Source organism: Solanum lycopersicum, chromosome 3 (assembly GCF_036512215.1).
Source record: "Solanum lycopersicum chromosome 3, SLM_r2.1".
NCBI lineage: Eukaryota > Viridiplantae > Streptophyta > Magnoliopsida > Solanales > Solanaceae > Solanum > Solanum lycopersicum.
Window position 1 is genome coordinate 57,098,132 of NC_090802.1, and position 22,157 is coordinate 57,120,288.

Genomic DNA, 22,157 nt, shown 5'->3' on the forward strand with positions numbered 1-22,157 from the left:
AAGGACAAAAATACTTTTCCGATAAGACAGGGTATAGGAAGCAGCACCATAACATTCCAACTCAACATACGGTCGAAAGAACAAGTTCATCTGATTAACCCAACTCTCAAAATAAAAAAACTTATTGCTTATGCTTTAAGTTCAATTTGCAAGAGTAATTTCAGGCAACTACAGTTATATGTTCCATGCACCTTAAAACATATGGTTTCACCAAAGATGAAAAGGCAAGCACAAAGAGAAATGAATCTCCTGCGAAGCTTTACAAAAAAGCATGAATTACCAAGTTCCACAATGACATAATTCAACATACGGGAAAGAAATTAGTAATAGATAAAACAGCTGGAAAATCCATATCTTGGTCTATGATAATGTATGGATAAAACATAGGCAAAGAACCAGATGCAAAATTTTCAGATGTCACAACAAAACTCAACTTAAACAATGTGATGCTCTAAAGACTACCACCATATTGGGTAACGTAACTCGATGGATGAAACAAGTCTAAGATCCAGGAACCTCGGCCTCTGCCTCAGCTACTGTCTCATCAGCTGGCCGATCCAACTTCACACCAACATCTTCTGAATAGTCACCATGAACCTACAACATGAACTCTCGATCAATAACACAACAATTACAGCTATAAAATGAAATGACAGTGAACTTCGCAATGCATATATTGTCTACAGCAAATGATGAACAGACAGATATTATACCTCCATCAGCTTGCCAAGGTCAAATTTAGGGGCCTTGAGGATCTTGACCTTTCGAATATAGACATTTTGTAGGGGGAAGATGCTGGAAGTTGCTTTCTCAATCTCCCTGCCAATTGATTCGGGGATGAATTTTGCAACTAACTCCTTCAAGTCACAGGAACTGGCTTGGTTCCTCATGATCTCAACCATCTTCCTGCGGATCTACAACACAAGATAAAAATTCTTGTCAGCGACCAAAAATGAACTTCGCACGACATGAAGACAACAATAAGGATAAATGTTTGCACAAGTGCAAACCAAGCAAAAATACTATACCTGACGGATCTGGCTGCTCTGGGCATAGCAGGTACGCTTCTGTTGGTTTGGACGCTTCTTTGTAAAAGCAATACAGAACATCCTTAGAGTATAGCTGTCTGTAGTCTTGACATCAACATGGGCCTCAATCAAAGTCTGCCATTTGCGGACCAGAGACCTCAGCTTATCTGTTGTGAAATCCATTCCCTGTAATTATATAACAAAAATAGAGCTCAATATATAGTCATATGTGACAACTCTGAAACAGTGAACAAAAGATTGACTAAAAGGAACATCTTACATGGAAGTTTGTGAGAACATTCCTCCCTTGCACATCTTCTGCTCTCAAACGGATTTTCCTGAAAGCCTGATCCTCATCCTTCTGAAGATCAGCCAGGCTAACTTCAAATACTCTGTGTTTTAGACCCTCTGAAGCAATCTAAAAGTAATATCAAACAATTGTTCCCATCAGAAAAAGCACAAACAATTATAACTTGCTTATACAAAGAGATGAAAACACCAATTTCCATATATAAGAAAATACAACAACATACCCAGAGCTTATATCTATGAATAAGTTCTCTATTTTTTAGGGTGGTGGAGTTAACAATTGCAGAAGCGGCAGATATCACAAAACAAAGCAAAACAATATAAAAAGCTAGTGAAAAACTTCTCTACATATGTGGTCAGCATATACACTTATCACTTACAGGAAGCGAGAAAGAAACAAATGGCAACAAGGTAATTGACATACCAACGTTCATTAGATACGAGTTACAGAATCACAATGGCACATCTTAATATGAAATGAAGGAATTTGATAGCATATATAACAAAGTAAATGTTCTAGCACTCAGTGAGAGGTACATTGTAATACGGCAAACCAGTCCTCTCCAACTAGCAACACTAATTATAAAATAAAAAACTGGTCAAGTCGAGATGAATTGACAATAGAACAATTTTCTGACCAAATTTCTCACTCATTGCTCAAATTGACAAACATTTAATCCTTAAATACCAATAACAAGAATTTCTCCTCCATTCACTCACAATATGAATGCATATCTTTTCGTTAATTAGTCAACATTATACATCAGAACTAAACAGAATGCAAAACATACCCAAACGAAATAATACTATAAAATAAGCATTAAAACACAATATCAACAGAATCATAAGGAAAACAAAATGAGAAGGGAATAAATACCTTGGTACCCTGAGTCCTGGTAACAAGGGTTTTGCCGACGTTCTTAATTTCAAAAACAGATGGTGCCTTGATGTCATACCAGTCCTTCTTTGCGTAGGGATCCGCCCTGCCAACATTCACACAGACAAACACAAATTAGTAAACCACATTACACATACACACACAAAAAGGAACCAGGATTTTGGTGTTAGTACTACTTACGCCTTCTTCTTTCCTCCCTTCTTTCCCTTGGAAATCCTCTTGTTCTTGCTGTACAATGAGACAATAAAACAGGATTAAAATTAGAAAAAAAGTAGAAGAGAAGAATCAGGAATATGGAGTGAGAGTTAAAGCGATATACCCGACGGCCATGTTGGAAAGAAGAGATTTGCTCTGCTTTGGGGGGGGTTTGGGGGAAGGGGATGGATGAGGCGAGGCTAGAGAAGCTGCGGAAGAGAAACCCTAGTTTCAGTGAAAGAGTGATGAAAAGCTTTAAACATGGTTATATATATGTTGGAATGAGAAAATCGGCCACTGGTTTTAGGTTTAATTACGATAATACCTTATATCCCCTGCGTTTCTTCTTTTATTTTATTTTATTTTATTTTGGGATAAGGAATTGTTATTTTAAAAAAAAAAAGTCACATAAAGCCTAAAAAAAATTTAAAAGAAAAAATAACATTTTATAAATCCATTGAATAGTGTATTGTCCATTTGCTTTCTTCATAAACTTATCTTATCATTCATCTACATTTTCAAGGTGGCATGAACCTTTGTAGATAACTATGTACCTGTTAATTGGGCATTTATCATGGTGACCTTTGATAGTGATATCTTAACACTATAAATAGGGATATCACTCACCATTTGAAATACACACTTGAATAAGAAAAATTTTCTCCTCTATCTTATACTTTTTGTCTTCTTCTTCTTATATTCTGAGTTTTTTTATAATACGTTATTAGCACGAAGTTGCTACTTGCAAAGGTATTATATAAATCTTTTTATTTAATTCACATATTCTCTCATAATTTCATTATGTCGAATTTATCCAAGCTTGAGTTTGCGGCATTAAATATTTCTGCAAAGAATTATCTTTCATGGGTACTCGATGCTGAGATTCACTTGGCTGCTAAAGGTCTTGATGTCACTATTACTCAGGGAAATGAAGCATCGAGTTAAGATAAGGTGAAGGCTATGATTTTCCTTCGTCATCATCTTGATGAGGGCCTGAAGATTGAATATCTAACGGTAAAAGATCCACTTGAATTGTGAACTGATTTGAAGGGGAGATATGACCACCTAAAGGCAACAGTGTTGCCAAGAGCTCGTTATGAGTGGATGCATTTATTATTTCAAGATTTTAAGATCGTAATTGAATACAACAACCTCCCAGTTGAAATTATGTGAGGAGACTATAAAATATGATGACATGTTGGAAAAGACACTTACTTTCCATGGCTCAAATGTGATATTGCAACAACAATATCGTGAAAAGAGTTTTCAGAAATATTCTGAACTAATCTCATGATTTTGGTGGTTGAGCAACATAATGCTCTTTTAATGAAAAATCATGAAGCTCGTCCCACTGGAGCTGCTCCATTACCGAAGGCAAATGTGATAGGAAAACATGATCAATCTAAAGTAAAAAGAGATGATCATCGGGGCTATAATAATGCACGGGGACGTGACAAAGATAAGAGACGATACACTAATCGTCGAGGTGGTGGTCATAATAAAAGGGAGAACAACATGAGATCTCAAAATAACCTCCCTCAAAAAGTAATTGTCGTCGTTGTGGCATGAAAGGCCATTGGAAGAATGAATGTCGCACACATGAGCATTTTGTAATGCTCTATCAAAATTCCTTTAAAAAGAAAGGAAATAACAGTGGTGTTTCCTCTTCCAATGCTCGAGCTGAGTGACATATGACTCTTAAAGATGATGATAAGCCGGGAACATCTCAGAAATATGATAAGGATGTTGAAGCAAATTTGGCTTTAAAGGATGATATTTTTTTTATGATCTTGGTGACATTACTCATACGAAAGTTGATGACTTTTTTGGAGATCAAAACTGATGTTTGATCTTTTAGCTGGGGAATGAAGTCTGTTAATATTTTACATAATATTTTAGTTATGTGTTTTTAATTATTATGTTATTCATGTTGAAGTATTTAAATTTTCGTTGTTAGTTTTGTTTCTTCCTTCTTTTAATGTATTTTATTTTAATCAAAATTAATAGAAATCCCCAATTGTCAGTTGGATTCAAGATGAGTAATGGAGATGTATGCCTTCTTGATAGTGCTACAACGCATACAATATTAAAAGAAAAGAAATACTTTTCTAATTTGGTTATAAAAATGACATATGTCAACACAATATCAGGTAGTACAAAATTAATTGAGGACTCTGGAAGAGCGGCCTTATTACTATTGGGAGGGACAATATTAACCGTTGATAATGCATTATATTGTAGTAAGTCTCAAAGAAACTTATTTAAGTTTCAAAGTTATTCACCAAAATGGCTATTATGTTGAGACAATTAATGAAGGAAATGTTGAATACCTTTACATTACTACAATTAATGTAGAGAAGAAAATTGTGCATGAAAAATTACCTGCACTTTCTTCTGGGTTGTACTATACAAGTATAAGTACAGTTGAATCACATGTCGTGGTAAACAAAAGGTTTACTAATTTTAATGATTTTATCATTTGGCATGACCAATTGGGTCATCCCGAATTTAATATGATGTGCAAAATCATTGAGAATTCATATGGGCACACTTTAAAGAGCCCAAATATACTTCAATCAAAGAAATTCTCTTGTGCTGCTTGTTCTCAAGGAAAGTTGATCATTAAACCATCAAAAGTTAAGGTTGGAACTGAATACCCTGCGTTTCTGAAACGTATACAGGATGATATATGTGGACCAATTCAACCTGCATGTGGACCCTTTAAATATTATATGGTCTTGATAGATACTTCTATAAGATGGTCACATGTGGCTTTTGCGAGATTGTTTTAAACTTCTACTTCCAAAATTGAAATGTTGACTTAATCTATTTAGGTCAAGTTTGATAGTTTATCTTTATTTCAAACTATTTTATCAAATTAGAAGGCAAAATGTTCTGGGAGCCTTTTTACTTATCTCAAATTATCATCCTGGCATGCACTCCAATTTTGTCAATTAAATATTTAAACTTTTTAAAACTTTAACATTTTAAATTCCTTTTTCATCTTATCAGTGTGTTTTTGTAATACAAACAACTACATGTTTTATTCCCCAATATCTTTTAATGACATATGTGAAATAAAATATTAAAAATTTATTCTTACCAGAAGTACTTTTTGCAAAACATTTGTTCCAAATAAGCTGATTTTAAATATGGAGCTGCATTTTCAGTACTCATGATTTATTTTATCTTCCAATTATATACATCTGCATTGAGTGATATATTTTAGATATAAATATAGCTATCCTCTAATAATAAACTGGCTTTTTGGATGATTAGAGTAACTAAAAATAAATTCTGGGATTCTACATCATAAACACTAGTATTTTGAATTAAGTTAAAAGATAACACAAATGAAAACAAGAGTTGTGAAAGTCCTATAAGCAAAGAACAAGAAAGAGGTCAAAGTCACTATACACCAATCCAGTCAGATATATGAAAGAGATTGATTTATTCATAATCTACAATATGAGATGACAAGTGCATTTAGAGGTTTTCAAGTCTAATTGGAAACCATGCTTTCAGTTTCTTGCACAAAGCCATCTCCTGTCCAGTCTTTGTCTGATTGTAAACCTTTCTTAACTGCTTTCCTTTGACGTATTGCTTCTTGCTGCCTTCTCACCAAATCTGTGTGTGTCGTGAAGTACTCAAGTGACGTTCTGTGCATAACACAAATTCAAATTGTAAACAAGAGAATCTTATCATTATGAGTTACTACGGAAGTGTACATATAGCTTTATGCAGTAGCACTGGGAAGCTCAAACTTGAAGTGCTGGGACAAGTTAATAGAAACCATATAAGTGAATCTTATAGGGAGAAAGTTCAGAACCTACTAGATAATGCAATCTAGTTATTGATATTCCAGCTGAGCGTTAATTCTATTCTTTCAACGTTTAGATGGATCTAATGTCTCTTCGTATGTGTGCGCGAGTGTGAGAGAGAAAGAGAGAGAGATTACCCCCTGAAATCTTCTATTGATGAAAAGTTGTGCTTTCTCATGAAATCTTTCAGCTCAGAGCACAACGTTTTCACAAGACCATATCCATGCATCATGACACCGGTACAAACCTACATAATAAACCAATAAAGATTTTATCATTCCAAGATAATTCCATGTTAAAAAGGATGGAAGAGGGGGAAAGAAAAGAACAAACAAACAAATTAAGAGGAGTTGTTCATGTCTCTTCACCATTTTACTGAAATATCATTAAATTGTTTTGAAGATTTCTCACTTGTGTTAGATCGCAGCTCAGAAGAAATTTTTATTTAGTCGAAGTCAAATGGGGACAAGGAAAAGTCCTAAATTTGGTTTAGCCACAAACATACAGTAAACGGTCAGTTTCTAATCCAACCTGTACAGTATCTGCTCCGAGAAGAATAAACTCAGCAGCATCACCACCTGTCTCAACTCCCCCAATAGCAGAGAGTGAATAGTCCTTATCTCCGAATTCTGACTTCATCATCCGTGCAATGTTCATTACTTTTGCAAGGGCAATTGGATGCACTGCCTTTGATGAGTAGCCTCCAGGAGTAGAGTAGCTAAGGAAAACAGTAGAAAATGAATTGCCGGAATCATAAAAGCAGAAAATTTTAATTCAGCATACTTCTCAATGTAGAGATACTAACCCCTCAACACAAGGCTCGGGCCTCAAGGTGTCGAGATTGATTCCCATTACACTCATGATTGTATTTATAGCAGATACCCCCTCGCACCCTTGGTTAAGAGCCACCCTAGCCGGCTACAAGCCAAGAAGAAGAAATAAGAAACACAGCGAAGAAATAACTTATACATGAAAGAATGTTGATAACTTGTTGGACACGGTGAATAACAAACTAGTGGGCGGCCATAATTATAGAAGTGAAGTGAAGGTGAAGATGGTTTAATCCAGACATAGAGACTAATGATAAATATATCACTTCATTTCAAGCGAAGGTGGTCCTCTTAAACGCCAAACTAATAATCATCAAACAGCTCTAACGAATTCACAATCACACTTCCCAAGTCCTTAACAGTCATTATCAACCTCATTCAAATTGGTAAGGACTTTTAATTGGAAAGTGCAATAGAGAGACATTGAAACAAAACCAAGCTTAATCACCAAACAAGTAAAGGGGTCACAAAAGGTGGAAGATAGAATGATCCAAAGAAGAAATTACACTTGTCATCAGGCTGATTTAGGGAGGATTAGGACACACTCCGTCTTCCAAAAAACTAACAGCATATACAAGCTCCAAAATGCAATTTTCCCCTACTTTAGGATTAATGCGAGAACTTTTTAGTAACAAAGGGAGATTATAGATGATCTATAGAAGAAGTTATGACCTTCATGACATATGAAATTGGTTCATGGTTTAAACATTTTAGCGATCTATCATCTTTGTTTTATAAATGCTATAACGAAATACCTTGGTAATGTCGGTGATATTAGGGGTCATCTTTGCCCAAACTGGAACTGTGGCTACAGCATTGATCCATCCACAAACCTCCTCCAAGAGATCACAATCTTGACCAACAGCAGCACCCATTCTACGTTCTGGCATACCATGGGGACACGAGAAGTTGATTTCAAAGGCATCCTGAAAAACAGTATCAATATAGAGAGTCATAAAAACTAAAAAGAGAATCAATGCGACAACACTACTATAATGCAGAAAAAATCTTATCCATTAAGTCGCATATGCTTACAATTCCAGTTTCCTCACATCTGTAAATAAGTTCCTCCCAAGCAGCTTTGTTATATTCTTCCATGATAGAAGCAATTAGTATCCTATCTGGATACTCTTCTTTCAATTGCTTAAACTCTTTCAGCATTGTTTCCAGAGGTCGATCACTAATGAGCTCAATATTCTGCCACCCAATAATTTGTCCTTTGGCAGAACCATTTGCATCTGCTCTTAGTTTAGCATATCTAGGGGTCACATTTTTTACTTTATCGGCTTCCAAAGACACCTGAGGGAAGAAAAAAATAATTACTCCATAAAAAAGGAAAGTCTTTCTTCTCTGTTCTTTTCACAACAGAAATAAGTAAAAAAGTGTTGATCTCACTTTTCACAGATAAAAACATCCTTTATAAAATAAAAAAAAAGAGCTTCCACACTTTTCAGTTACAATTATTCCCTCTTGTTTCAATTTGTTTGTCCCATTTTGATTTGACACGGAGTTCAAAAAAGTAAAAAAGACTTTTGAATCTTATGTTTTAAACTAAAGATACGTAGAACAAAATGTCATTTAATCTTGAGCGTTTAAACATCTCATATGAAAAGTTGAAATCAAAGAGTTGTTAAAAAAGGGAAGAGACATTTTTAAGACAAACAAATCGAAACGGAAGGAAGTACTATTTACAGTTACTTGATCTAGAATCAGCACATGCAAAACTCCATAACAAGTTAAATGATAACTCCACACATACTGATCCAAGAACCTACATACATGATCTCAAGGTGGATCCAATGTTAATGTACCTGGTTCATCTCAACTACATACTTTCGACGCAGAGCATAAACTATGTGTAAAATTTTACTAAAATTGCAACAAATTTAAAAACACAGTGGGTTCAATGCAAGAACAGATTGAACTAATAGAATTTAAATCCTGGATCCACCTCTTAATGATCTCCAATCTCAGAAGATCTATAAGTTAATGTCATTTGAACAAACTTTACTAGAGCAGTTGCCATACTCAATTCGATGCAAATCAACAGCTCAATTTAGTTTCTTCTTTCATTTTACTCTTCCTACTTAATCAGACTTTGATAAAAAGATCGGAAGTACTACTAACAAATAACAGAAAAACTGGCACTAGATCCACCACAGAAAAAAAATATGGATTAAAAAAGGATCCATGAAAGAGGTGGTACTACTAAAGTCGAATAAAGCTTTACCGTTTTGGCGATAACACCACCCCAGCCTTCATCAAAGGCTCTCTTCATCACTGTATAGTTGGTCCCTGGTGGACCCGACCCAATAACAAATGGGTTAGGCATTTTCAACCCGTTAACAGTTACACTTAGATCGGGCTCCACTGATTGGCCCTCTAATGCCATAATTCTGAACCCAACTCGTTTTCTACCGAAATTTAACCGACCAGCCCGACCCATCACCGGGTTTTCAACACCCGAGTTCCCATCAAGTCCAATTCTGATTCGTTGAGCCAATCCAAGAGACGCCATAGCTGGGAGAAAATTGAAGAAGTTGGTTTCTGACTCAGTTGAAACAGGAAACAGAGGAAAAGATGAAAATGAATATCTAGGAATCTGAGTTGGGAGAATAAGAAAATTGTATTTCAATAGCTGTTGATTGGAGTTATCTAGTTGTAGTTTAGTAGAAGTTATCAAGGGAATAAAATTTGTTGTTTTTTTTAGATCAAGATTCACGTGTGTCTTATTTTTTTCTCAATTAGGTCTTTCAAATAAATATTAAAGGATTACTTATTTTTCAATTAATTATATAGCTTTCTTTATTTTCAAACGTAATATTATCACTTTATTTTTTTACTTATATACTATTTATGAAGATCGTTTTGAAATTACGATCAAAATGAAACTTAATAAATTTAACATTTACAATCTATTAAATGAGTGATAGTGCATTATTAATCAATATGTCAAATGTCAATATATATTTTTTTAGTAATTTTTTTGTTTGGACAGATAGTTAATATGTCACTTTCTACATTTTCTTGGAATACCAATGAGTTTGAATCTTTATATTACAACATATATTTCGATGTACTTTTTTTCTTTGAGTATATAAGAATTATATTATAAAGTAACTGAAAAATGCTAATAAAATACATCTACACGTCTTATTATTCTTTTTCATATTTATATGATAAAACTCCTTTTAATATTTCATTTTTCAATCGTTTTTGTTCCTTTTTCATATATACAATTTAAATTTGTATGATTTTTTCATGAATCACATCTATTGGTATTTTAGATTCTTTAGTTGCATTTATATCAAAGATACTTGTTATCATTTGTCAAATTTGTTTTTTAAGAATGTTATCCAAAATGTTACGCTATTATTAAGTTTCAATATATTTAACCTCGAATGAGAAAATATTTTTTTAGAAAAATTATTAACTCGTTTACTATATTTTAATATATATAGCTTTTATATGAAATATAAAGATAAATAGATTAATATAAACTACGTAGAAATATTTGATAGATAATAAACCTCTTCACATATTATGTGTATAGAATAATAAAATTCAAAAGTTAATTAAATTGAATACTCAAATAATATGTTTTCATTTCAAATATACTTCTTACATTCTCAAATCAATGATTGCACTACCCTAAGATATATACTCATTACTTAGTACATTAAAATAATTTAAATTTTTAATCATAATTTTGTGTTTATTTAATCATACTCATATGAAAAGTTTTTATGTACAAAATTTTGTGTTTTATTTTTAAAAAATATATTAAAAGTCAAATCAACTTATTTAGTCATTTGCATTAATCTTTTATTTAAAATTTTCAAAAGATACATATTTAACAAAAATAAATTAATTTATCAAATGCATGAATAAATTCTTTTGGCATATATGTTTGTCCAATTTTTAAATTTCATAAAATGTATATTAAATATTTATATTCACTATTTTATTTATTTTGACTGTATTTAATTATACTTCAAAAGAGTTACAAAATATAATTTTCATAGCATATAAAATACAAGTATTCAGTATTACAAAATATTTGCATGGAGCGCAATTAACATATAAGTAAACCAAAGCAAAAAGAGAACATTTTTGACTAAAAAATTTACAAAATCTTCAATTATGGGATCAATATTTTCATATATTAGATTTTATTTTTCAATTACTTCTAATAAAACGTGAAATAAAAAATAGATAAACTAAAGTGGGATTAAAAAACAATAAATAGAGAAAAGACATAAAGACATCATCGAAGTTGTCCCATATTTGCATAAAGACACCTAAACTTTTGAAGTGTCCCATTACCCCACTAAACAACTATATATCGTTGTAAATTGACCATTTTTACTCATTCCGTCGTCTATGTAATGCGCGTGTTGCTCACTCTCTAGGTAACCCGACCCGACCTTTTTTTTTAAAGAAAATTCGTGAACTCCTTTTCATTTCATTTCTCAACGTTTTCCTAAAAAATCAAACGAAATACACAGTGTTGCTGTTGACGATAGTGTTGTTGTTGACAATCTCGTTGTTGATCATTGTTGATGTGTATTTGTGAAGATTCTTGGAGATTGAAGGTCTAACATGTTAGGGTTCTAAAATCTTTACTTTTTTCGATTATTCTGATTTTATGGATTATTATAGTGTAGAAGTGTTAGAATCGACCTCCTACAGTTGCCATTGTTACAAATACGATTCAACATTGCATTTGCCATTTTCAATCAAAAACTAACCACAAAATTGAGAAGAAATTCAACCATAAAAAAACTTCAAATTAACGTTTATACTGGAAATTAAAAGAGAAAAGACGAATTCCTACCTTATTTTCTTGAGGAAGATGATGAAGTCGTCAAAAAGAGAGAACCAATATTGCTCTTGCCATGGAAATCAAAATTTTAGGGTTACCAAAGGCTATTTTTGAGTTTAAATTGGGGAAGATACAAAAATTGATTAAGTAATTAATATTAAAGAAAAAAAATGACATATGGCTGTTTTAAACTGGTAAATAAAAAGAAAAAATGGTCCATGACGCGCCTAACGTGCGTGTAAACAACCCAGATGAGTTAATGGGTAAAAATGACCAATTTACAACGATATATAGTTGTTTAGTGAGGTGATGGGACACTTCAAAAGTTTACGTGTCTTTATGCAAATATGGGACAACTTCGATGGTGTCTTTATGTCTTTTCTCCAATAAATAAAATAACAAAAACATGATTCATCAAATTATACTTTTTTTCCAATTGTTATTTTTTATTTTGGCAAATAAATTAAATATCTTCTATCATAGTTCATATATATATATATATATATATATGTATGTATGTATGTATGTATGTATGTATGACATTTTCCTCATCACGAGTACATCAAATGTGAATTGAAATACATTAACATTTGCCTCAAAAGGTTTGTCTTACAATACACATTTATATAAATATTTATTAAGAAACACAATAAATTATCATAAGTTTATACATTTAAAATTTGAGAGTTATAAGGATTTAAAAAGATTATGGACATATAAATTTAGAGCCTAAGATTCTGTGGTCAAGAATTGATCTCTTGAACATGACTAACTAAAAAGCAAGAAAAAATCAATATACATAATTCATAAGATTTTCCTCTATCATGAGTACATCAAATATGAATTAGAATACAATAACATTTGCTTAAAAAAGGATTGCCTTACAATACACATTTATTTAGATATTCATTGAGAGACACAATAAATTTATCATGATAAGTTTATACATTTAAAATTTGAGAGTTATAAGGAGTTATAGAGATTATAGAAATATAAGTTATGAAGATAAAGAGATACGTATTTCTTAGTTTAAGAAAGGAAAATTAATGATATTAATTTTAGGGAATGCTAAATTCAAAATTTCAATTATGTTTGTAAGATTAGTTTCTCCCTTATCTATTTAATAGGAGAAAATGAAAAGGTAAGAAACTTAAAATGTTATTAATAACAAATTACAATAAAAAAAGTTCTCTAATCGAAATTAATTTTATTAGTCACAGATTTACATATATTCTCATATGGTTTCATTACTAAGTTAAAAATACAAACTTTATATGTTTAATTAAAACAACATCAATGTAGTGTATTCTTACAAATTGATACCGGGCGTGCTCAATTAGAATATATCATTAAAAATATTCAATACTAAAAGAAATATTTATTCATTTATTTTGTGATTGATTACTAATATAATAGACCATATCATATATTTTTAGGGACAAAAATATTCAGTAGATATTAAAAAAGTGTACCATAGATAATTAATTCAGCCATGAAAAAATCTAAAATATTAATTAGATAGAAATATATATATATATATATATATATATACACACACACACACACACACACACATATTATGCATCTTTTCATCTTCAACAACAACAACAATGAATGGAATAATCATTTTTTTGTTCAAAATGAAGAAATAAAATAAAAGAGAACAATATAATATTAGTTGAAATCAAAATAGTACAACAATAAATATTCAAAATGTTTGAAAATCAATCAAACTTTTATACTACTACAACTCTCTATGCATGAATCTCCAAGATAATTAAGTTTCTTTCTTCATTTTGTTGAACTTGTACCAAATAATGTGATGAATCTTTCAAGAATATACCAATGATCTTTATCAAAGTGAATATCATATCGTGACATCATCTTTTCTATATCATCTTTTTTGATTACTTAACTACATGATTGATGAAGAAAAAGATGAAGAAAATAAAATTAAAAGATTATACTACTAAAAAGAAAGAATGAAAAAATGGAAATGAACATGCAACATCTCCATAGATGATTGACATTTATAGATAAAATAAGTCATAAAAATGATTAAAGGGGAATCGAAAAGACATGCTATTGAAGTAGAGAATGTCAATAGATGAGTTTTTTTGGCAACTCATTTCATATGATTACAATATTATATATGATTGAATTTTATAATTAATAAAAAAAATTATGAAAAGAATAAAAAAAAGACAAAAAAAAAAAAGAAGAAGAAACAAATGGAGGCCATATAGAGGTGCCACATAAACGGTTTTGGATTCAAATTTATGTATATATATTGATTGATTGATCACGGAAGCTGAAGGTTCATTATTTGTAAATGTTTGATTAAAAAAAAAACAAAAAAAAAAGTTGATAGAAGTGGTAAGAAATTGGACTATGGAATTACGAGTGTTGTGGTGGAATAGAATACAAGAATTTAGTTTGAGCCTGTTTGGATTAAGTAATTTTAAAAGTGCTGAAATTTATTTTTAAAATAAGTAGTTATATGTTTATATTAAAGTAGTGTTGTTAAAAGAAAAATTGTTGATGTGTTTGGTAAATAAGTGCTGATAGATATTTTTTTATCAAATTGTCTGGAATACCCTTAAAGCTGTTAACATGATAAAAAGTTCATTAATTTAAGGTTTTTATCCTTAAAAAAATAAAATAAAATAAATTTATATTCTACAACCATAAGTAATAATATTTTCTATCGTTCACATATTTTTTGACCAACTTTTAAGTCCATTCAAACAGGTTCTTAGTTAGTTTTTAACTTAATTACTTTAGTTTTATATAGATGGTCTTAAAAATAATCTTCTATTTAACTGACATAATCTAAATACACTTCTGATCTATTATACCATGTAGCAAATGATTTAAATCTTTATATGAACACGAGACTTTTAATAAAAAGTTATGAGACGCGTTGAAAATGACCCAAAATTTGTCAAGAATTTAACAGTGTATTTCACCAATATGACAAGATTAGGAGCGTATGTAAATTGAATTTTTCAAATAGATGATTATTTTAAAGACAACAATAATTTGAGAAAGAAAATAATAATTCACATCAAGCTTAGAAACGCTAATAATTCTTTCGAAAATATTCCTTAAGTAGCTCTAGTTTAGAGTGTAATCACGAAACATAGCTATTATTTATGAACTACCTATTTAACGCAGCTATAATTGTTGTATCAGAAGTGAAAGACTAGTTATTTGTGTTCAAGCGACGAATCTATCAAGCAAGTAATAGTTAAAAACTATAATTGCTTTTGTGATCCTCATAAAAAATCATTTATTCTTAGAGTTTGATTTAATCGAAACTTTGTTAAGAATAGATATTATTTTTACCCTTCACACCCCTATTAGTGATGACATGAAGGAGTTGGTTTATCACTATTAATACGTTTATGTACTTGTAATTCTATTTCATGTGGTGTATTATTAACTATATAAAAGAGCTTAATATGTCATATGATTGACTAAGAAGTTTAAATAATTAACCTGCTCAAAGATAGATGGCAAATGGGATCAATATTTTATAAAATTAAATAAATAGGTGGAGCAAACATTGCTCCTAAATTATTGCAGCAAAGTTTTGATCTTATGATCAACCAAGTAACATGCATAGCAATTTTTTAGTATTTTTTTTCTTAGAATATTATATTTTTAGTTGACGAATCAATAATTGAGATGAGCATGTATTTAGTTTAACCCTTTAATCTTTAAGGTTGAAAATAGTATATCTTCACCTATACATAATATTATTATTTTCAATTTTCATTCAGTTAAAAGTCAACACAAAAAGAATAATATAAAATGCACAAAATGATCTTTTTGAAGGCAAAATTATCCTACGGAGACTTTTGGTTATTAATCTAAAATACATTTAATTTTTTCTTTTATCATTGTAAGCGAAAATATGAAATTTAAGTGTTATTTAAAAAATAAAATACATTTTTTTCAAACATACGAAAAGGAAAACCAGGACATACACATTGAAACAAATAAATAACTTCAATAAGTTATCTTTCCACAATTATTATTGCCATTTAATGCTAACCCTTTTTTGGTATATTTATCGAGCATTTAGAATCCATTTGAAGGAAAAATATTCACAATTAGGAATTTTTATATTAGAAATATTCAAAATTGAGATATTTAATTGATGATTTAAAATTTCTATTGATATTTCTTGTGTTTTTTTGGCTCCTGTTATTTAGAATTTTTTTATGCGAAAACTGGAAAAAAAATCATTTAAAAGTTATAACTCCTAAATATTATATCAGTGTGAATTATATAATTAAAGTTATTTTAGAAGGAGGTGAGAGAGTAGCAGAGTGGTTGAGGTCTTTTATCCTTCGCATGTGGTAGATGGATCGATTCTATAATATTAGGACTAATTTGGTCATATGGTTCGTATACAATTAAAAAATGTAGTTACTCATTAATAAATATATCCAGAATTAGTTTTCTGTAATAGCCATTGTGATTTTTTTATTTTCTTCTTAATGTCGTACATGAAACATCAATCAAAATTGTCAAATTAATTCCATACACAACATACTTCATGTGTTTTACTCGCCGCAAATATGAATATAAATCTATAAAATAATTTCGAAATTGAATATTTATGTACTTATTAACAATTAAAAAAAAAAAGGAACACATTTGTGCACTTGCGCCTAATTCTCCTGGACTGCTCTTGAGCTTTGGCATGAGTCAATAATTTCGGTCTGTTAGCATTCAATTGGGCCTGGATACACATAAATAATTAATTGGGAAAATTATATATAACAACAAACTAAAATAAATAGAGTAGTTAGGGTTTGATTTAATTGTGCTCCATAGCAAATGTTTGCAAAAAATTATCAGACGCTTCTCTCCCAAATATCTCACTCGCCACTCTCCTCCAATCTCTCGCTCGCTTCCTCACTTTACAAACACAAGTGTATAAAAATTATTTCTAATTGTATAAAGCAGAGAAAATTGTATAAATACATATATTTTTGTTCCCCTCTCTCCCCTATTCCAGATATCGCTCACCACTCTCCCAAATCTCGCTCTCCACCCTCGTCTTTCTCACTTATACAAACAGAAGCGAAATGTATAAATTGTATTTCTGTTTGTATAAAGCGTCAGAAAATTGTATATACACATGCATGTACATATATTTTCGTCCTATACACTTATAATTATATCATAAAAAAACTTCCTTGCCCAGTTTCTTTTGCTCTTCTCTCTTTCTCATTTTATACAATTTTCAAATTGTATCTAATTTCTCTCTTTCTCGTTTTATACAATTCGATTCAATTGTATATTCCTTATCAAGTCTCTTTTGTCTTTATCTCTTTCTTATTTTATACAAATTCAAATTGTATATAATCGTTCTATACACTTATAATAATACAATTCGTTTTTATACAGTTTTCTGCCCAAGTGTCTTTCTCTTTCTTGTTTTATACACTTCGTGTTATACAATTTGCTTCAACTGTATGTGTATAACGAAATATACAGTTTCCATATTTGCTATGGAGCGCAATAATGCAAACTTTGCTATAACATACGAATATAAATTTTTTATTTGCTATATGTGAAAGTTGCCCTAAATAATTCAGATATATCTAAATACATATATTTGGGGATATGTAGGGCAAAGATTAGATGTAATTTGTTCTAGATTCACTGTATTCAAGTGGATTCACATATATCTAAGATACATAGCAAATCTCCCTCACCACTCTCCCTTCTACATGTGAATCACACCAGATACATATCTAGTGTGATGACTATATATTTAGATATATATGAATCCGCTCGTCTCTCTATCTATTTTTGCATATTTGATTGTAAAAATATATGTATCTAAGTACATTTTCCTCAAAATATAATAAGAAATCTTAATTCATAATAAGATACGTAATATTTTAAATATATAAATAATCATAATAGATATGAAAGTTAACGTATGTCACGAATTATATAATTTTGGAAAAATTAGTAAACTAGTCAAAATAAATAACATATTTAGTAAAAATATCCATACTTTATAAATATTAGCAATAATGTCAAAAATGTCATTATTTTAAGAAATTTATGTGTCCCAATTTTCTTCCTATTTTATCTCTCTTTTTAAATTAATTCTATATATCTTTTTTTAAAAAAAAAAAATCATTCTCTCTCATATTTATCTTTTCAAATTGTTAATTCTCTCTCCCATTTAATTTTTTTCTCTCTCATGGTTATCTTTTCTGATTTTCCTCCAACATTCAAGTTGCAAATATTTTTTTGCCATATATTTTGGTTGTTTTTTTAATTCAAAATTGAATTAACAAGAATCCCTTTGATTAAGGTATCTCTAATCTTTATCCTATTTTCAAATTTCTTTTCTAATTTTATTTTTGTTTAAATCTTAAAAAAATGTTGTTTGTATTTTTCAATTTTCGTTATGATTTACTCTCCAATGGCTGAATCCAAGAGGCTTACTAGAGGTATTCATCTTAATCAACCGATTTCTGGTGATTTTTCATCCTTTAATTTATTTATTACTTAACAAATAATGTATGATCCGCTGCTAAAATGAGGGAAGAAAGAGGGTAAGAACATTTACAAGACTCATTGGTGTGCAAAACCTTCCTCAAATTCAGAACGCAGATGTAGAATCTTTGTCTACTCGTGAGGATCTTGAAAAAGACGACGAATATCGGATAGTTGTCGAACAATTTTCTATTAGTTTGTTTTGTATTTATAGTTATTTTTTTTTGAATTTGGTATGCTTTCTTAATTTGTATTCAAATCACTATGTATACTATCAATATTTGTATTTATTAAAAATTTCATATTGCATGGTTTATGAATCTTGTATTTGTCCCTAATTTGTATTCATCCAAATGTATGTCAACTAGTTATTTATTTTATTTATAAGAAGAACAACTTTCTATTAGTTTATTTGTATTCGAATAGAAATACAAATAATAGACATATTGGAATGAATACGACTTAGCAAAGGAAACAAGATTTTGAAAAGAAAAATAAATACACAGTGAAAAATATATACGAATACAAATGTATTTCTTAAGTAGCTATATTTTATTTGACATACATATTGGAATGAATACAAACTAATAAAGGTATGTCAACTGAATTTGACATTTTTTTCTAATTTGTATTTATTTTAAAGGTATGTCAACTAAGTATGTATTTTATTTAAGAATACGTACACCAAATATTCAATTATTTCTTTTCAATTTTATATTTACTCACTTTTTCATCATACTAATTTTTTTGTATTTTATATATTATTATACAAAATTCTAAATAAAAACTAGAATAAATAGAAATACAAATAAAATACATATTGAAATGAATACATACAGGATTTTTGAAGAAAAAAATAACTATATACGGAAAAAATATATGAAAATACAAATATATTTCTTAAATGACTATATAGATAAATTCGGCATACCTATTGGAATGAATACAAACTAATAAAAAACTATAATAAATATAAATAGAATATATTGGGAATGAATATAATTTTAAAAAAGGTAAAAATTCTGGAGGAAAAAAAAAACAAAATTTAAATTTTATTTGAAAATGTAACTGATGAGAAAATTAAGGATGCTTGCTTTTTTTTGGAATATTCCCCCTTAATTTTCTCCTTTTTGTTATTAAATAATTATATTCTTTGAATAAAGATAAATAATAAAAATATAAATAATATACATAACAAACTAAAATGACATTTTTACTAAATATTAAAATTGTTGCTAATGAGTCTTATTAAATGCTAAAATATTGACATTTTGAAAAATTTCCCAATAATTTTTCCTTACAACTTACAAGAAGCCTAAATAGGCGGGCCTTCCATTATCCCCCCAAAAAAGCCCATTAATGTGGCTGCGGCCTAGCTACATAGTAACTATAAGGGCCCGTTTGGCCATAAATTTTTCAAATAATATTTGGGAAAAATTTGACAAATAATGTTTGTCCATACAATTTGTTATTATTTGGCAAATATTTTTTGGCAAATATCCCAAATTTCCAAATACTAGTTTTTTCTAGTATTTGGGCCAAATATCATTATTTGGGATATTTTAAAAATTAAAATTTTACCCCAATCTTTTATCTTTTACAAAAACACCCTCTCTAGTAGTTGCTTGCATTGTATTACATCATTTTTTACGTGAACACCAAAATAGTGATGAAATATTTAGTGAATATTAAATAATGATATGAAATGTTGATGAAAATTATTAAAAGTTGGTTTTAGGTAACAAAGTCATATACTTTATCTACTTCATGATGTATGAAATAATTCTTGTTGCACTCACTCCAAATTACCACATTGCTTCAGTGTCATGGACATTATTTGTTATTGTTGTAACTAACATTCAATTGACTTGTAATACAAACTTTTAGTTAGTTTTGATAGTTTTTAAAACTTGTGTGTATAAATCATATTTTTCTAAAAAGGTGAAATATATTTCCCAAATTTTATGGCCAAACACATGGTGAAATTTCACCCAAATTTTCACTCAAATAATATTTGCCAAGAATATTTGGAAATCTATGGCCAAACGCTAGCTAAAACACATGAGTGGCATATGTAATCCAAAGTTTTAATTAGTTGGCACACAATAACCATTTCATATATTTTGGACTACTAAAACGTGACAAGCATACCAACATTTCACATATTTTGGACTACTAAAAAAGTTACTAACATACTTAACATACTACCAATAGTGTTACAAATAAGACTCTACGTAACATGAATTTAAATTATTTAAATTCTAATACAGATATCGAACATCAGATGAACAAAGAAAGTTATGATGCACAAATCAGTCCCCCATACCATTTGTGTCAACTTTAGCGCCCCTCGGAGGAGGGGGGGGGTCCTCCTAAAATCTCCGTATTTCACATTGAAAATATCTCTCAAAAAATATGTACATTGCTATCATAACCGTATCTTTGTGTATGCATATTGCTCTATTTTTTACTTTTCAAATCGTCGACAGAATAGACACTATTGATAAATGTGACAATTCATTTTTTTTCACGGTGTTCGCACTTTAAATGGAAGCTTCGACTAAATTTAGATTGCAAAATGCAGAGCTCATTATGGGATGACGCTTCCAACAGAATTTTTTGCATATCCATGCTTAAATCCGAGACTCTGATTAAAATTGAAACACTCTCACCACAACTTATATTGATAAATGTGACAGTTTATGCAGTAGATGAACGGTAATTTGGTTCAAAGACAATGTTATCCTAATAATCATATTCATCGCATAATATAATCATGTCGATGGTCCCATTTATATACGGTGTAGATGATCCTATGATTTAATATCCGTGATTGACATCATACAAATTTAATTTTAAATTTTATATTGGGATAATTCTCTAATTATCCCTAAAAAACAATTCAAACCACCATTCTGAAAAAAAAAAGAAAAAAAAGATACGTTGCAAGTTTTACTTGGGGATGAAAACATTTTTGACACATTAATCTAAAAACCAAAAAATAATACTAATTATTTAGAAAAATACTTGAAATCTACTCACAAGTTCTTTTGGTTGGCATGAGCTGGAAAATTTATGGGAATTCACATGCATCTTGCTATTTTTTAAATTTTTTTTAGAAGTTCAAACTCATGTTTCAGAAAAGTTGTCTTCCACTTCCCTTTTTTTCTAAAACAAAAATTTAATTAATTATTGCAAATTTGCTACCTAACTTACTACTATAAGATTTTATTCGCAAAATTAATAATGAAATAGTTATCCTACTTGCTTTAATCTGCATCATATAACAACTTATATTAAATGGACAAGTTTTTTTTAAAAATAATTTCATATATTCTCACTTGAGTATAATACGACAAGACGAATATAAAATATAGCACGTCACAATCAATTACCAGCTACATTTGCACACCTAATCATGCATTTCTTTTGTTTCTAGGTATAATAATCAGTATTATAATTATACGTAATTATTACTAATATAAAATTTATGTTTTGTGTTAGTATTATTATAAGATTTGTAATGAAGTGTGTATTTGTGTACCAGCTACTATTTTTAATTTTAAAAAAAGGTATGTGCGTACAGTTGGATGATGACAATGGATAACCCCTCACATATTATATTATATAACCATTAGCTAAAATGGCGATATATATTAGTACACGTAACCAATTAATTTAGCAGACAAAATAAATTCTCTAAATTAACTAGTTTAT

The 22,157-nt window shown here is 29.8% G+C and overlaps 2 protein-coding genes across 2 annotated transcripts; both read right to left on the reverse strand.

The window, feature by feature from the left end:
• Nucleotides 1-307: 307 nt before the first annotated feature.
• On the reverse strand, nucleotides 308-2,750 carry LOC101260518 (small ribosomal subunit protein eS1). Its single transcript, XM_004235276.5, has 7 exons — nucleotides 2,555-2,750; nucleotides 2,416-2,463; nucleotides 2,215-2,320; nucleotides 1,309-1,446; nucleotides 1,029-1,214; nucleotides 714-914; nucleotides 308-597 (listed from the first exon to the last, which is right to left on the reverse strand). The coding sequence occupies exons 1-7, from the start codon at nucleotides 2,563-2,565 to the stop codon at nucleotides 502-504; spliced, it is 786 nt and encodes a 261-aa protein (XP_004235324.1). The 5' UTR covers nucleotides 2,566-2,750; the 3' UTR covers nucleotides 308-501.
• A 3,182-nt stretch (nucleotides 2,751-5,932) lies between these two features.
• On the reverse strand, nucleotides 5,933-9,599 carry PYD1A (putative dehydrogenase). Its single transcript, NM_001247809.1, has 7 exons — nucleotides 9,312-9,599; nucleotides 8,117-8,380; nucleotides 7,837-8,007; nucleotides 7,057-7,169; nucleotides 6,783-6,969; nucleotides 6,389-6,498; nucleotides 5,933-6,089 (listed from the first exon to the last, which is right to left on the reverse strand). Exons 1-7 carry the CDS (start codon nucleotides 9,597-9,599, stop codon nucleotides 5,933-5,935), a joined length of 1,290 nt encoding a protein of 429 aa, NP_001234738.1.
• Between the last annotated feature and the right edge of the window lie 12,558 nt (nucleotides 9,600-22,157).

What these genes read in the sequence shown, in the direction of transcription:
- LOC101260518 (XM_004235276.5), bottom strand. An exon ending in ATGTTCTCACAAACTTCCAT is followed by an intron (nt 1,215 to 1,308) that starts GTAAGATGTTCC and finishes ATATAATTACAG; the next exon opens with GGAATGGATTTCACAACAGA. An exon ending in AGAGCAGCCAGATCCGTCAG is followed by an intron (nt 915 to 1,028) that starts GTATAGTATTTT and finishes CTTGTGTTGTAG; the next exon opens with ATCCGCAGGAAGATGGTTGA.
- PYD1A (NM_001247809.1), bottom strand. Translation starts at nt 9,599, where the DNA reads ATGGCGTCTCTTGGATTGGCTCAACGAATCAGAATTGGACTTGATGGG. An exon ending in TCGGAGCAGATACTGTACAG is followed by an intron (nt 6,499 to 6,782) that starts GTTGGATTAGAA and finishes TTTATTATGTAG; the next exon opens with GTTTGTACCGGTGTCATGAT. An exon ending in TCAATAGAAGATTTCAGGGG is followed by an intron (nt 6,090 to 6,388) that starts GTAATCTCTCTC and finishes TGTTATGCACAG; the next exon opens with AACGTCACTTGAGTACTTCA.